This window comes from Astyanax mexicanus, chromosome 7 (genome assembly GCF_023375975.1).
Source record: "Astyanax mexicanus isolate ESR-SI-001 chromosome 7, AstMex3_surface, whole genome shotgun sequence".
Classification (NCBI taxonomy): Eukaryota; Metazoa; Chordata; class Actinopteri; order Characiformes; family Acestrorhamphidae; genus Astyanax; species Astyanax mexicanus.
Window position 1 is genome coordinate 57,122,501 of NC_064414.1, and position 17,907 is coordinate 57,140,407.

The window sequence follows — 17,907 nt, forward strand, 5'->3', positions numbered from 1 at the left end:
CAGACTGTAATACACTATAAAAAGCGTAGGGGGCGCTCTATAATGTTCATATGATCCACAACACGCTCATTCTGACAGACTGTAATATACTACAGGAAGCGTAGGGGGCGCTCTATAATGCTCTATAACGTTCATATGATCCACACGCTCATTCTGACAGACTGTAATACACTATAAAAAGCGTAGGGGGCGCTCTATAATGTTCATATGATCCACAACACGCTCATTCTGACAGACTGTAATATACTACAGGAAGCGTAGGGGGTGCTCTATAATGCTCTATAATGTTCATATGATCCACACACTCATTCTGACAGACTGTAATACACTACAGAAAGTGTTGGGCGCTCTATAATGCTCTATAAAGTTTGTACACACTGTATTTTGATTGGACGGTGGTTTTAAGGTGTGGTTTAGAATGCAGGTGTGTCTGGTGGTCTCGTACCTGCTGGACTGTAGCCACATGAAACAGCTGGCGGTTTGGGGGGGGGGGGGGTGGTGGAAGTGGTGGGGGGCTTTGATGTTGGCCTGCTGCATAAGGGGCTTATTGAGAGCAGTGTGCTCAGCTGCACACACACACACACACACACACGGCCCACAAAAATAACCGGACACACACCAAAATAACCAACACACACTCAGCCTTTCACACACACACACACAAACACAAACACAGGGGCCAACCTGTCCTCCACCCAGTCGTGCATGAATGGGGAGTATTTTGGGGGCGGAGCTTCCTGAATTTTCACATTTTAAAGCACATTCCATTCAGCATGAAGAGTTCCTTCAGCATCACGGGGTGGATTATACAGGAAGTGTGTTACAGGGTGGACGAGGTTGGGTTCTTATTTTGAATAATTAGGTCTTAATCTGTGTTCACACTGGCTGTAAACCAGGTTCAGGAGAAATTATACACACACACACACACACACTATACACACTGTACACACTATACACACACACACACACACACACACACACAGGGAGTAGAGCAGTGTGGTGGTAATGATCAGTCCCTCAAGGTTTTGCTTTTCGGGCAGGGGTCAGAGGTCACCCAGAACCCCACAGAGCAGATTCCTCCAGCTGGTTCTGCTTTCAGACGGGTTTAGAGATTCCAGTGTAAACAGACCCACCGTTACCGTACCATAAAAATAGCTCATTTACATATACTCATTTATTCGGACCTCAGTTTAGTAGTGGTTCATTCAGTTCTGCTAATGTAGCTAAAATGATTTATAACCACCGTAAACCCCAGTGCCTCAGCTTCTGTTTACTGTTAGTGATATTTAGAACGCACGGCTATAGTATTTCTGCGTGGAGTCCGCATAGAATACAGTGTAGGTTTTACACAGAAGTATAAACTAACACTAAACTAAACCTTCCTAAACACCCTTCTTCATCCTGTAGGTGAAGTTCTGCTGCTGCCGGAACAATTTGTTGTTCACTGGAAGTGCCACACCCACCATAACAATCCACACAAACACACACAAAGCCTCTCAACAGAACAACACAATACTCTATTAAAGCTACAGTTCAGCCACCACATCACATTATTCCCAAATGTGATTTATACCCCAACGATTAGCGCTGGAGCTATGAGGCTAGTATAGCTAATAACGAATGGAAGCTAAACAGTATTCTCCTGTGACTGGGACTTTTGCTTGGTGTGCACTAGCTATTTGGGATTAGTAAGAGCTAACAAGTATAAAAACAAAACTTTGTCTTATTCACCAAAAACAATGTCCTCAAAGGAAGACAGTAGTTTTTAATATTTAACCTCTTATGCTCCAAGCCTATTTTTACCATTTTCCGCCTGAAATTACATACTCACATTTGAAGGCTTATCACTCCAATATTAAATTATTTAGAGTCAATTCTATGAATTAATATTACTTAGAAGCCTTTACACAATTCATTTAAGGCATTTTAATTATTCAATTGAACATGTAATGGCCAATATATGGTAAAAACCAGGAAAATTTTTAGGCGCTTTTCAGATTTTCTATTATTTTTTTTTATTTTCAGACACATAAAATGAACTATTTATATGGATGAAGGGTTTTGACAACTCTATATTTTACTATAATGTGTTTACAATCATCATATAAAATTTTAAACTGCTACCTATTACTGGTTAGAAGTTATAGTGATTTGAACCAGTAATGGTCTTTTCTTTCTCCAAAGGACTGGAAACTTTATAAGAATAAAAAATACCACTTTTATAACTCATTTTGCAGTAAACTCTGGGTTTTTGTGTGGTCTACTCATATACAAACAGAAATCCGCAGTGTCTCTTTAAGAGCGGTTGTTCTGCTGAGTGGAAATCTGTTAGAGAAAGTTTCTATGGCCAAGCATCTCTCTTCCTTAGCCTCTCAGCTGGCCGAGCTCGCCACCTGATTGGCTGAGAGACCTCATTCTCATACCGTCATGTCCAGTAGGCTCCGCCCTGTCTGGCTGTGGGCCAGAATCGGAGCAGCGTCGAATAAAATGCTTTTAATTCGTAATTAAAGTTAAGATTCCGTCTCACATTATTCCTCGCGCGGGGTGGATATAACTGTGGATTATAGGAGACTGGATTGATGGATTTTCTTGCGTGTGGACTCGTTTTGAAGGTAAGAGAGTGGGGGACGCGCTGGTGGGTGTTGGGGGGGTGGGGGGAGTGACTGTAGGTAACTACAGGACCAAACCAGTGCATTTTTCAACTCTGAACACGCGCTGCAACGCGCTCTTTCAGCTCTAATTCAGGGACCGTACAGAATCAGAAGTACAATTAATTACATAAACTAGTGTTTTCTTTCTACAGTAAGTAAATAAACTAGTCTCAAACATAAAATGTTTTTGTATGGACTGGATGTAAAAACTTCTGACTGGGATTCCCGCAATCCTGTTTTTAAATAATGGAGTGTAATGTTGTTGTGTGACCACTAGATGGCATTGGCAGGGTCTCCATCATGCTGCAGAAAAGCAGAAATGTAATGTCCCCATATGAGGACACAGGTCTTAAGGGGTTAAAGATAAATATTAAACGTGTATAAGACAAGTTTAGTATGAGTACTGTGTAGTAAGAGGGAGTATTGAGGAGTACTGCCGGCTGGTTCTGCAGCTGGAGATCAGCTCAGGTTCTGGTGTTTGGGTTTGTTGAAAAGCTTGAGAGCTCGGCTCCATCCATCATGTGAGAGTGGGGTAAAGTGAAAGCAGGTGTGGAGCCGAGCTTCAGGCTGAGCTCAGCACCGACCCGGCGGCTCATAACCCTGCCAATGATCAACAGAGCTAAACTGACCCTCCCCCCCCACGCTCCCCCCTCATTTTGCTATTCAGTGTTAAAGCAGCTTCACACTGCAGAAGTATTTGTATTATTGCTCCCTCAACAGACAACTCTGACCAATCAGAAGACAGCACAGTCACATAGTTTGTTGGGCAGATTTTGGTGCCTTTAGGTATTTTTATGCCTGTGTGAAAACAAACCAAACCGAGGGGGAAACACTCCAAACATACAAATTCATCAACTGATTCAGAGCAGAATAATAACCTAAACTAAAGGTGTGAAAACACGTTTAGTGCACTGTAGTAAAACACCAGATCCCAGTAGAGATGGGTTCCCCAAAACTGTACAACCTGCTCTGAACACATGAGAGCCTGAGGGACTCTCTGCTCCAGTGTGCAGTGTGTGTTCACTCTCAGTGGAGTGAGTGTGTGTGTGTGTGTGTGTGTGTGTGTGTGAGACACGTCTCCTGTTACTTAAGTCACTGTTTTTCACTACAGTAGCACAGAGGGGCGTGGCTTTATTCAAAAGGTGTAAGTTAGATTTTACATTTTTAAAAAATGTAGTTGTTTTTTCCCCATAAAACCTTATATTTAAACCAATAACTCTTTAGAATTATTTGCTGGTAAGAGTGTATTGATTTGGTAACTCACTGATTTTAGACACTATTATTATATTAATAATGCTGTCTAACTATGTTGTTATATAACATTTTATATATAAATAAGCATCCTCAATATTTTATGAATTACAAATTAAATAAAAAAAAATAAAAACATATATAATTCTTTGCCTGATTAATGTGTTGTGTCTATAATAAATTCCTTTACTAAAGAACCTCTGGAAAAATAAACCTTTTTTAACACAATTTTTTAACGAACAGGAGGTCCTCAGTTAGCTGTTAGCATTAGCATGAGCGGCTGCTAGCTAGTGAATGTTATTGGTTTGTACAGAAAGCTAATAATCAGCATTAGCTACAGTAGAAATGCTGCTGTACCTCTGCTCTGCACTGATGGGTTTTGTTTCAAATTTGTATATAAATATACGTCACATCCGTTCATCGTTATCTAGCGTACGATATAAACGCAGATTAGCGTCTGTGTTCTGGAGTAGCGGGAGTACCGCGGGTCCCTAAGGTGAGGGAGTGGTTAGCGTAAATGCTAACCCTGGAGCTTTCTACACACACACACACACACACACACACACACACACATTATACACACCCAGCACTGCTGAGGTAAACACATGCGCGCACACACACACACCAGCAGATTTTTTGGCAAATGAACTCCTCCAGAACACGTCATTACACACACACACAGCCTGAGTCACAGCTAAAATAAGCATAGCTACGTGACACTATGTGTATGGTGTGTGTTTATAGTGAGTGTGTGTGTGTTTATAGTGAACGTGTGTGTGTGTGTGTGTGAGAGAGAGAGATGCCTGTAAACACCAAAACTGAAATAACCAGTCAGTATAATATGTTGGGAGGACTGGGAAGTGGTCTGACTGGAGAAGGCAGAATTTACTAGCATTTCATTAGCATTAGCATTAGCATTCACAGGACCATCCCAACATCAACATACTTGGAGAGAGCTGCACAATATTGGGAAAATATATATATATATATATATTTAGTTTTGTGATATATGCCTTTTTACGCTGTAGCACTTTGAGATTTTTTTTTAAATGTAAAGTGCATTACAAATAAAGTGTATAATTATTATTATTATTATTATTATTATTATTATTATTGTTATTATATGTTTTATATTATTAATAAATGTATAATTATTATTATAACTTAAAGAATAACTTAATAACGTAAAGAAATTTTACCAGAAGTGATGATAATAATAATGCATTTTGTGCATCAGTGATTGGAGTGATTGGATTAAAATAAATACATTTTTCTTTGTGTTAAGTAGTAAAAAGATTTTTTTAATGCATGTTGACATTGTTCAAAACATTACACAGTGTGTGAATATTGCTCGTGTGTACACTGTGATGTAAATGCTATAGAGATATATTGCGCAGCCCTATACTGGAACCACTGGTCTCTACAGTTAGCCTGAAATAAATCAGCTAAAACACGGTTCTTTAAAGGTTCTTTAGTTAAAAGATAATAATACTAGTACGTACTCTTGATTTGTGCCAAGAAACCTTCTTCAATCTTTCTCTACTGAACCTTGATCATGTCTGAAAGTGTGCTAGGAAATTATAGAAACTGTTACTGTGCTAGCTAATGTAGCTAAGCTAAAGTAGCTAAGCTCTCCTGCTGTGTGTAATATAGTGCTGTGTTAGCATTAGCCAGCGTTTACAGTTTCCTCAGTGCTGAGCTCACTCATCCCCCTGTTTATTTCTCTATATTTATCTCTTTTACTCATTCTAAGCTCCCACACACCACCTCACTCCACACACCACCTCACTCCACACACCGCCTCACTCCACCACCGCCTCACTCCACCACCGCCTCACTCCACCAACAACACCTCACTCCACACACCACCTCACTCCACCACCGCCTCACTCCACCACCGCCTCACTCCACCACCGCCTCACTCCACCAACAACACCTCACTCCACACACCACCTCACTCCACACACCACCTCACTCCACCACCGCCTCACTCCACCACCGCCTCACTCCACCAACAACACCTCACTCCACACACCACCTCACTCCACCACCTCACTCCACCACCGCCTCACTCCACCAACAACACCTCACTCCACCAACAACACCTCACTCCACCACCGCCTCACTCCACCACCGCCTCACTCCACCAACACCACCTCACTCCACCAACACCACCTCACTCCACCACCGCCTCACTCCACACACCACCTCACTCCACCAACACCGCCTCACTCCACACACCACCTCACTCCACCACCGCCTCACTCCACCAACAACACCTCACTCCACCAACAACACCTCACTCCACCACCGCCTCACTCCACCAACAACACCTCACTCCACCAACAACACCTCACTCCACCACCTCACTCCCCCACCGCCTCACTCCACACACCACCTCACTCCACCAACACCACCTCACTCCACCAACACCACCTCACTCCACCACCGCCTCACTCCACACACCACCTCACTCCACCACCGCCTCACTCCACCACCGCCTCACTCCACCACCGCCTCACTCCACCAACAACACCTCACTCCACCAACAACACCTCACTCCACCACCGCCTCACTCCCCCACCGCCTCACTCCACCACCGCCTCACTCCACCAACAACACCTCACTCCACCACCGCCTCACTCCACCAACAACACCTCACTCCACCACCGCCTCACTCCCCCACCGCCTCACTCCACCACCTCACTCCACCAACAACACCTCACTCCACCACCGCCTCACTCCACCAACAACACCTCACTCCACCAACAACACCTCAATCCACCACCGCCTCACTCCACCACCGCCTCACTCCCCCACCGCCTCACTCCACCGCCTCACTCCACCAACACCACCTCACTCCACCACCGCCTCACTCCACCAACAACACCTCACTCCACCACCGCCTCACTCCACACACCACCTCACTCCACACACCACCTCACTCCACCACCGCCTCACTCCATCACCACCTCACTCCACACACCACCTCACTCCACCACCGCCTCACTCCACACACCACCTCACTCCACACACCACCTCACTCCACCAACAACACATCACTCCACCAACAACACATCACTCCACCACCGCCTCCCTCCACCACCGCCTCACTCCACCACCACCTCACTCCACCAACGCCTCCCTCCACCACCGCCTCACTCCACCAACAACACCTCACTCCACCAACAACACATCACTCCACCAACAACACATCACTCCACCACCGCCTCACTCCACCACCGCCTCACTCCACCACCGCCTCACTCCACCACCGCCTCACTCCACCATACTGGAACCACTGGTCTCTACAGTTAACCTGTAATAAATCAGCTGGATCAGCTAGCTAGCGTATTAGCATGCTGCTTTACACACACAGGCTAGCAGACCTGTGTACCAGTTCTGTAGCTAGCTAACCAACATAACAGGAAACCTTTAAATCACAGTTCAAGTGTTCTTTAGTAAATTCACTACTTCAGAGACAGTATGATAGCAAAATAACTTTAAAATTCTAATTCTAAACCTGTTACTTTTCATTCAACATCATAAAGGGTTCAACTCTTGTTTTGAGTCAAAGAACCTTTTTTTTCCTCTATAAAACCCTGAGTTTTTTTTCTGAATGAGCTCTAGATAATTATAGGAGCTGTTATTGTTTTAGCTAAGCTAATTAATTTAGCTAATATAGCTTAGCTCTTCAGCTCTGTGTGAAAGTGTTGTGTTAGCATTAGCCAGCGCTAACATTACAGCAGCATTACTGTTTCCTTCCTCAGTGCTGACCTTACTCATCCCTCTATTTATTTCTCTATATGTATCTCTTTTATTTCAGTTTATTCTCTATATTTATCTCTTTTACTCTTTTCTAACCCCCATCCATCTCATCACTCCACCAAACACCACCCAACACCCAACAGAGCTCTGAGGAAGCTTCAGTGCTGCTAAAGCTAACTGGTGCTGGTTAGCATGCTAATGAACAGTGAGTGAGGTAGTTGTGTAATGAATATGTTACACTGCTAACTTCATCCATCTTCAGTATCAGGATTAATATCTGGAGAAGATAAAACCAGATTCAAAATAAAAGTGTGAATGCACCTAATACCCATTTACACCATCTGAGGTGTGTTTGAGCCACGTCATGTGTATTTAAAGTGCATTTAATTTAATTACAATACAACCAGAAACCGTTTAATACGGATATTCTAACATAAATGTAGAATAAACTCCTGAAAGTGGGCGTGGCAGAATAAGGTACATACAGACACATCTTCTCTTCCAGGTGTTTTCCAGAACTATCTATATATTTCCTGTTTTTCAACAACATGTGAGAACTGTGTTCAGTTCCCACTGAAAATATTTTTCCTAGAACTGTTCCAGTCTGGACTGGTGTGTGTGTGTGTGTGTGTGTGTGTGAGTGTGTGTGTGTGTATGGGGAAACTCCGCACTGCTGTGGCGACAGACACTGACGGTAATCCAGGTGAAACAGGATGTTGGTAAATAAAGGTTTTCCTTTGTGAACACCAGCAGGACGTTACGTCACCGCGGCGCAGAGACGTGAGCGTGAGGTACGTGGACGTGTTTAAAGCCGTGGTGGAGGACGATGGACCCGCCCATCAGCAGAGGTACCGACCCGGGGTTCTCCTTAAAGCTGGGTTATACTCCTGATACAGTGTAGTATCCTACGCCTGGGCTTTTTTGGTAATATTCAACTAATCTGATGATTATTTTTTCGATTAGTCAACTAATATTTGTGCTATGTTCTCTAAAACATCTCTAAAACAATAGAAACAGCTGAACCGGATCTCCAGCACTGTAATGTGTAATGCTGTACTGTTACAAATGAACGATTAGTCAACAATGAAATTTGTAGTCGAAAATTTTAAATAATCAACACTGTTGATTATATCGACTAATCATTGCAGCTCTAGTTCACTGGTTATACTGGTGTGAGAGAGGATAGCTGTGGTGCTGTTGGTCGGTGAGTTTACTTATATTAAAGGTGAGGTGCTAGACTAGTACTGTCTGTATGTATCAGATAACCAATGCAATTCAGAACTCGTCTCAGGTGGAGGATTTGTGGTGTAGGTGCAGATGTTTGATGGAACACAGCCTGATCCAGAGCAGATGTTTCAGCTCTTGCGCTGAGAGAGGATCTGCCTCGGCATGTTCCTCCACACTCACTCTTACTCACACTCAGTCATGTGACCAGCACACTCCCAGCAGGAGTGATGGCGTGTCACACTCACCCCACCTCACACTCACCTCACACCACCAGAGACCAGCTCTAATCCCATTACTCACCCTCACTAAACACTCACAACCGCCTCACAACCGCCGGCCTGCTGTTCCCCAGATGTTCCTACAACATCCCAGATCACCCAGACCAGCTAACCAGAACCCACACAGCACCGGTTCTGCCAAACACCAGAACCCGCACAACCCTCCAGAGCTGATTTATATCAGAGAGGAACCGAGAACATATTTCATGTCCGAAACCGAAAAAAAAATTAACATTTTCCCAAAGGCATAATACAGAATAACGAAAACACAAATCATTTTTTGCAGGTTTTTGATTAATTCTGCCAATTTTTTCACCACTAGAAAAATGAAAGCATAAGTGTACTCTGTCTTGCTTTTTAAAGAAAAAGCCATTACAAAAATATTTATCTCAGAAATGCTATTCTAATCAAAAATGTACTTTAGCAGGGATATTCTAATCAAACATTTACATCAGTTGTGCTATTCTAATAAAAATGTAGTTCAGCAGTGCTATTCTAATCAATAATTTACTGCAGAAATGCTATTCTAATAATGTTTATTTTTTCCTTTTTTGGATAAATATTTTCAGTTGCCAAATGTTCAGTGCCTCCTTACTCCTAAGAATAAGAATAAAAAGTTGCCAGTTTCTAAACATGAATTAAGTACAAAATAAACGTGTGGATCATATGAACATTATTAAGTGATGCTGTAATACTGTGTGAAAGGAAAATAAATACATATATTTTACCTGTGTTTCTCCAGCTCATTGTGTGACGATCTGTAAAAGAAAATAAAAACAGGCATGAGAATCAAAAATAACTTTTAGGATTACAGCAGATTTACTCAGCAGTGCTTTCAGAGAGAGCCAGGAGGAGGCGGAGCTGATTGTTATGAGTGATGTCTGAACTGTTAGAAGAATCAGTGTTAAACATGGGGGTGGTAGTATCACTGTTTGGAGGTGCAGGCTGGCTTGGTATTTCTTAGGACTTTTAAATTCTGGACAGAACCAGCAGACTGTATGGATTTGTGAACTATAAGCAGAAAGACGATGACCCTAACCACCAGTAAGCCTACAAATATATGGGTAAAGCAACACAGGAGGAATGTGAAAACTCCACCCAGGTGGGGATTTGAACCCAGAACCCCTGTTTCTTTACTTTTAAGATGTTGGGTGACTGTGGAACTGGTCACTTGTGAGGTGGGGGCTCATTGGTGACAGAGATACCTGGTGGTAAGATTAATTGTTTGTGAGGTTGAGTGATAGTGATGGGTTTGGGTGCTTGTAGTGATATTGGGTGGTGATGCTGTTTGTCGTGGTGATGCTGGTTGTCGTGGTGATAGTGGGGGCTTGTGCTCTAAGGTAATAGTAAAGTGGGTGGGGGTTTAAAGCTCTTTCAGAACAGTCTGCTTTTCTCTCAGTTTTCTCCCAGTTCAGATTAGTAAGACTCAGCTTTGCACAGTTTGGGCCGAGTAGTGGCCCAGTTTGGCAGTGTTGTGGTGCAGTTTAAATCTGGTTTGGTTAAGCTCGGCTCAGTTGAGTCTTGTTTTGGCGGTTTGTCTCAAGCTTGCGATGCTTTAAGCCAGATTTGACCTTGCTTTGATGAGTTTGGCCTTTGTAACCCAACAAGCCCTGAAACACCATATAATACAATATTATAAACTGGGTTCTGCAGCTCTGGGTTCTGCAGTTCTAGGTTCTATAGCTTTAGGTTCTGCAGCTCTGGGTTCCGCAGCTTTAGGTTTTGTAGCTCTGGGTTCTGCAGCTTTAGGTTCTGTAGCTCTGGGTCTGGTATAGCTCTGGGTTCTGCAGCTTTAGGTTCTATAGCTTAAGGTTCTGCAGCTCTGGGTTCTGCAGTTCTAGGTTCTATAGCTTTAGGTTCTGCAGCTCTGGGTTTTGTAGCTCTAGGTTCTGTAGCTCTGGGTTCCGCAGCTTTAGGTTTTGTAGCTCTGGGTTCTGCAGCTTTAGGTTCTATAGCTTAAGGTTCTGCAGCTCTGGGTCTGGTATAGCTCTGGGTTCTGCAGCTCTGGGTCTGGTATAGCTCAGGGTTCTGCAGCTTTAGGTTCTGTAGCTCTGGGTTCTGCAACTCTGGGTCTGGTATAGCTCTGGGTCCTGCAGTTCTGGGTTCTGCAGCTCTGGGTTCTGCAGCTCTGGGTTCTGCAGCTCTGGGTCGGTGCAGGCTGGGCTCTGGTATGTTTTCTTGCCTGTTTCCTGGAGTTCCAGCGCTCTGAGAGCAGCGGTGGGGGAAGGGAGGAACAGCCGGATCAGCTCTGCAGAAACAGGCCCGGGTTCTGCTCTGCTGTTTTTGGGCTGGGTTCAGGCCCGAGTTCTGCTCTGAGCAGATGGGATGTGGGTGAAGTTCAGAGCAGAACACTAGAGCTAAAGCTGGGTCAGGTTCTGGTGGGGGTTCTGGTTCTGACCTGCTTTAAGCACCACGCCCACCTGTGAGAAACACCTCGGACCCGGTAAACCAGGTATTTATACAGTTTAAAGTTATATAAAGATCATTACAATAAAACACACTGTAAAAATTGCTTTAATACTCCCTTAGTACAAATGTACAACAACTATCCTGCAAAAAAATAGAGTTGCATAGAATATAAACATTAATACTGAATTGGAGTTAAAACAGTTACTAATTTACAGTTAATATTTTTCAATCACCATTATTTTTTTTAAGTACTGTATTTAAAGTAATGCAGTATTGTAAAAAAATAAGCTATTTATCTAGATAGTAAGGGTTTATTTCCTAATAAAATGCATTTCCAGTGCTCTTGTAGTAATAAGCCAATAATTAGCTGATTCATCAATAGATTTCTCCAATTTTTGAAAATTTACTGTATCATAATTGGTTTGCATCCATTCGCAGCTCTAATTATGGTAAAATACAGTTACTGATGAGATTAACAGTATGCAGGTGGATTTTGCACAGCACTGTAACATTACATAATACACTGATTTACTACAGTATATATACTGAATAACGCAGGATCAGGAGAACAGGACTGAACAGTGGTTTCCGCCTTCTTCCCCGGGGGAGTGAGAGTTACAGAGCATGTTCTCAGAGTTAATAGACAAAACCAAGACCAAATTCAGCCCAAATTGGCCAAACTGGATCAAAACTGGGTTACAACAAGACCAAAGCTGACACAAACATGATCAGAATGGATCAAAACAGTCACAGCCAAAAGAAAACAAGGCCAAACTTGGTAAAAAAAAAAAACTGGACCAAAACAAGGCTAAACAGGGTCAGATCTGATCCAAAACACAGCCAAACAACAGATCAAACCAGGATAAACAGAATCAAAATGAACAAAAAAGAGCAGCCAGGAGAAAAACAAGGCCAAACACACCTAAAACCAGACCAAGCAGAGTCAGAGCCAATCCAAACCCAGAGTGGTAAAACTGGACTAAACAAGGCAAAACTGAGATAAAGCTGCTTAAACTGGTTAAAACTGGGGGAATTCAAGACTTAAACCGAGCCAAAAAGCTTAAAAAAAACAGCTTAAAACTGGACCAGAACATGGTCAGAACACTTTAATACAGGAGAAACAAGCCCTAACAACCCAAACAAAGTCCAAAACTGGACCAAACAGGGTCAGAACTGATCCAAAACTAAATTAATAAGTTAAAGCCAGGCTAAACACTGAAGGGTAAAATTGAGGGATAAAAACTGGACCAAAACAGGGCCAAACAAGGTCAAACTGGGTCAAACTTGGCCTTGCCCTGCGGGACTCCCTCATACTGTGGACAGACGGAGTGTTGGGGGGGTGTGGAGATTGTTGGGTTGGGTTTAGGGATGAAGCTTCTAAAGGTTCTTAAGGTTCTAAAGGTGATTATGTTTTTTTATGGTTCTAGTGGTTCTGGTGGAGCTGGAGTTAAAGGGTTAATGTACTGAAAGAGAAAGTGGAGCAGCTGTACGCGTGGCACTGTTTACAGAGAGGAACACGGAGGAGCAGACAGACAGGCGGAGGGACAGACAGGCGGAGGGACAGACAGGCGGAGGGTGGGTCGCTGTGTTTACCTGGTGCTGGGCGCTTTTCTGGAGATCTGCGTGGTTTTGGATTTCTTGCGGGAATACTCGGGGCTGTGTGGTAAAACCGAGGCGTATCCGTGCTCTGCTTCTGTTCACACGGTAAACAACAACAATCCGCGATCAATCCGGAGTAAAAGCAGCAGAATCAGATCAAATCCAGTAAAAACAGCCCAAAAACATCTGATCCTCCGCTCAGGCCTGCAGGACCCGGACTACAGTTAACCTACATTACCCAGATCTCCCTGTGTCCTTACTGACTTTAATTCGGTTTAAACTCCAGAATATCTACTTTTATTAACTATTTTATATCCAGTGCATATTTTATGGCAGACACTGCAGTGCAGTAATAATATTATTAATAATAATAATAACACTACTAATACTCATACAATAATAAAAAATAACAACAGCTAAAATCCAGCTCCTAAAGTGACACTGTAAATAAAACATGCAGTAAAAAGTAAAGTAAACTGTGCTTTAATTATAAATATTGTTATTTATTTTATCACGAAACTAAACAGCTAATAAACACTATAAATACCTCTGTCTCTCCTTTCCAAGTACTCTGCAGCTTCCAGCAGAATCAGGAGAGAATTAAGTTCCATCCCGGTAAATTCGTACAAAAATACCAAATAAAAAATATAAAGGTAGAAAATGATCCGCAATCCCGCCGGATAAAAACTAAAACTGTAAAAAACAGTAAAAACTCGCCGAGGCCCAAAAATCAGCGAGTATTAATCCTCCCTCAGACTCACCAGCGCCCAGCACTGCACCTCTACTAAAGCCCTGCCCTGAGCGACGGCCCCGCCGCCCAATCACAGCCAGGAACGCGGCACAAGGCGGGACTTACCCGAGCGCCTGCTCCAATCAGACGCCTCGTCCTCAAGAGTCCACGCAAGTGCGGAGAGGCGGGGCCTGATTGGCCGGCCGGTGATAGTAACAAGCTGGAAGCTCTGCCCTAGCAACAGCGACGGAGACTCCGCCCCTCATCGCGTTCATTGGCCGGAGAGACACGGTGCTCGCCTCCCATTGGCCAACGTAGGCAGTGGGCGCGCCTCTCTAGCTTCCTTTCGTCCGCGAGCTGCGTTGCCGGGCAACATCGCGGTTCGTGTGGGTAGTCACGTTAGCAATTAGCATTTAACTCCCTGTTTCTTATTATTATAATATTCACTGTTTTTTTAACTAAATACTAATAAATACCTTTATAAACATCCAGCTTCACCCGCGGAGGATTCAGATTACAGTTATAGAATTACTGTTCATAAAGTTAAACATCACTCACTGTTTATTCAGCTAAATAAAAAAAAACACTTTTTTATCTAAACAAAACTTTAACAGTGATAGACACTATATACCCTCAGATTAAACTCAAATAAACATTAATAAAGTCAGTGTTCAGGGAGAGTATCCACCTGTAAATAACTCTATATAACATTAGAATACTAAACCCAAATAAACATAAAGTAAGTGGTCAGTGAGAGCGTTCACCTGTTATTAACTCTATATAACATTAGAATAATAAACACAAATAAAGTCAGTGTTCCGATTTGCATTTGTTTTCCTGTTGGTTTGGAAATTCCAGAAGAAGGAATAAGCCCAGTGGGGTTAGGCTGTAGTAAAGCTGTAGTAAAGCTGTAGTAAAGCTGAAACTGTGGAAAATCGCTGTGAATATGAATGATGAGGAGCTGCAGTTCTGAGAGTCGGTGCTGCTCTCAGATACCGGTAAACAGCGTCACTAAAGGGAAGTAGCTGCACTATCGTCCTGTAGGTGCCAAAGAGCAGAACCGTGTAGAACAGTATAGAACAGTGCAAAACAGTGTAAAATAGTGGATAACAGTGTAGAACAGCGTAGAACAGTATAGAACAGTGTAGAACAGTATAGAACAGTGCAAAACAGTGTAAAATAGTGGATAACAGTGTAGAACAGCGTAGAACAGTATAGAACAGTGTAGAACAGTGTAGAACAGCGTAGAACAGTATAGAACAGTGCAAAACAGTGTAAAATAGTGTAGAACAGTCTAGAACAGTGCAGAAATGTGTAGAACAGTGAAATGTGTTTCTGTTTCACTTTAGGTCTGTAAATTCTGAGCTGATGTAAAACCGGTTTTAATTCCTGATCAGGACTGTCTCACGTCAGACATCCGGTGTGATACTCAATCACATGATCACACAAACCATCTTACATCATAAAACACTGTTTCATAATTCAGATATAGTGATCAGTCTACTTATATCATATTCCTATATCCTGAAGTCTCAGGCTCTGGAACAGGAGTTGGCAATAGGCAATCAAACATCTGGCCCATGAGACTGTTTGAACTATAATGAACAATATTGAAATAAATAATAAAAAGCTTCTCTGGCAAACTTTTGTTTACATTCCTCCCCTGTCTCTCTCTGACTTTAATTTCCACCCGTTCTCAGGCTCTCTATCTCCTTATAAGGGCATTTTTCCCAGCCGTGTCCCAGTTCACTAGCCAGGGCAGCAGTAGTGTATTGGATCACGACCCTGATGACACGGGTTCAATCCCACTTGAGGAGCAGTGTGTTTATCTATTTTTTTTCCTTTATTCTTGGATTTACCTGTTTCACTTTCCAAAAACAGATTTTGTGGCCACGTAATGGCTTGGAAAACATCTGGCCCGCAGCCAAAACTAATCGCCAACCCATGATCTAGAGTCTCAGACTCTGGAATTTGAGTGTTTTGGAGTCTTTGGTTTTGGAGTCTGAGTGTTATAGAGTCTGAGCGTTGCCCCCTGCAGGCCTGGCTGTGCTCTGCAGTCTCACAGCTGCAGTAAATGATCTGAAGTGTGTGGTTTTCTGCAGATTACAGGAACGCTGTACAGCCGTGTCACAACTGTCAGATGATTGATTGTCTGTTTCCTCTAAACACTGGAAACACAGTCTGTTCAGTAATGATGAGCAAGAAACGAAACGCAACAATTTCCGCAGTATACCAACTTACTTACCCACACTCCCACATCTGGAGCAGCTGATTGGCTGTTAGTTGTAATTTCACATGAAATTGCATCAGTGATGAAACAGCTGGAGCTGAGCTACGAGTAACAACTACAGGTTAATATATAATATAATAAAATATATATTACCAAAACCCTGCCTTAACAATACCTATATTAAGAGTGTGTGAGCGTGTGTGTGTGAGCGTGTGTGTGTGAGTGTGTGTGTGTTTGAGCATGTGAGTGTGTGTTTGAGCGTGTGAGTGTGTGTGTGTGAGCGTGTGTGTGTGTGTGTGTGTGTGTGTGTTTGAGCGTGTGAGTGTGTGTGTGTGTTTGAGCGTGTGAGTGTGTGTGTGTGTTTGAGCGTGTGAGTGTGAGTGTGTGTGTGTGTGTGTGTTAGGTCACTCTGCATGGATCAGGTGATTGGTGAGTTGGTGAGTGTGCTGACTAAGGGTCATAGGTCAGCTCCTGATTCTAAGTGCTGTGTGATAAATAAAATAAAATAAAAACATTTAAACCACGAATCTGCTTTAAAACATGATGACGTGCATGTGTGATTGTGTGAGAGTGTGTGTGATTGTGTGAGAGTGTGTGAGAGAGTGTGAATGTGTGTGAGAGTGTGTGTGATTGTGTGAGAGTGTGTGAGAGAGTGTGAATGTGTGTGAGAGTGTGTGTGATTGTGTGAGAGTGTGTGAGAGAGTGTGAATGTGTGTGAGAGTGTGTGTGATTGTGTGAGTGTGTGTGTTGTCAGTATCTGGCTGAGAAATGTTTAGTCACACAGTTTAAATATTTCCTGCCACTTTGCTGTTTCACAGAACTCAGAGTGTGTGTGAGAGTGTCTGTGTGTGTGTGGTTGTGGGAGTGTGTGTGTGTGTGTGTGTGTGTGTGTGTGTGTGTGTGTGTGTGAGAGAGAGTGTGTGTGTGTGTGTGAGAGAGAGAGTGTGTGTGTGTGTGTGTGTGTGTGTGAGAGAGAGTGTGTGTGTGTGTGTGAGAGAGAGAGTGTGTGTGTGTGTGTGTGTGTGTGAGAGAGAGAGAGTGTGTGTGTGTGTGTGTGTGAGAGAGAGAGAGTGTGTGTGTGTGTGTATGTGTGTGTGTGTGAGAGAGAGAGAGTGTGTGTGTGTGTGTGTGTGTGTGTGTGTGTATGTGTGTGTGTGTGAGAGAGAGAGAGTGTGTGTGTGTGTGAGAGAGAGAGAGTGTGTGTGTGTGTGTGTGTGTGTGTGTGTGTATGTGTGTGTGTGTGAGAGAGAGAGTGTGTGTGTGTGTGTGTGTGTGTGTGTGTGTATGTGTGTGTGTGTGTGTGAGAGAGAGAGTGTGTGTGTGTACAGAGAGGCTGAGTCAGCTTTAACTTTAAACTCAGAGAGGAACTGAAAATGGGTCAGTGTGTCCTTAAACACACACACACACACACACACACACACACACACACACTTAAACACACACACACTATACACACACAATTATGTGAGGCTTCTTAATCCTAAACTCTTAGTCTCTTTCACCAACCCAACATAATAAACTAATTACATTACATACTCAATTCCATACTTAATTACATGATTAATCACACAAACGTACATACTTAATTACATACTGAATTACATTGCTGAAGGCTTGGCCACTATCTGTACAGGGGATCAGTGGGAGATGATCTGTGAGCTGTTCTGACCCCGTGTGGCCGGAGCCGGTACTGCACTCTCTCAGCCTGCAGTTCAGGGGTCCTCAGATACGGTTCTGATTCTGATTCTGATTCTGATTCTGGTT

At 43.1% G+C, this 17,907-nt stretch overlaps 1 protein-coding gene across 1 annotated transcript in view; it reads right to left on the bottom strand.

Moving 5' to 3' along the window:
* The window catches only part of mxd4 (MAX dimerization protein 4), a 23,218-nt gene extending 9,232 nt beyond the window's left edge, over positions 1-13,986 (bottom strand). Inside the window, exons 1-3 of the mRNA XM_022686266.2 lie at positions 13,731-13,986; positions 13,178-13,277; positions 9,904-9,933 (exon numbers count right to left, since the gene is read on the bottom strand). Coding sequence (XP_022541987.1) covers positions 9,904-9,933; positions 13,178-13,277; positions 13,731-13,794 — 194 coding nt within the window. The 5' untranslated portion in view covers positions 13,795-13,986. The remainder of the gene's footprint in view (positions 1-9,903; positions 9,934-13,177; positions 13,278-13,730) is intronic.
* Positions 13,987-17,907: the final 3,921 nt, after the last annotated feature.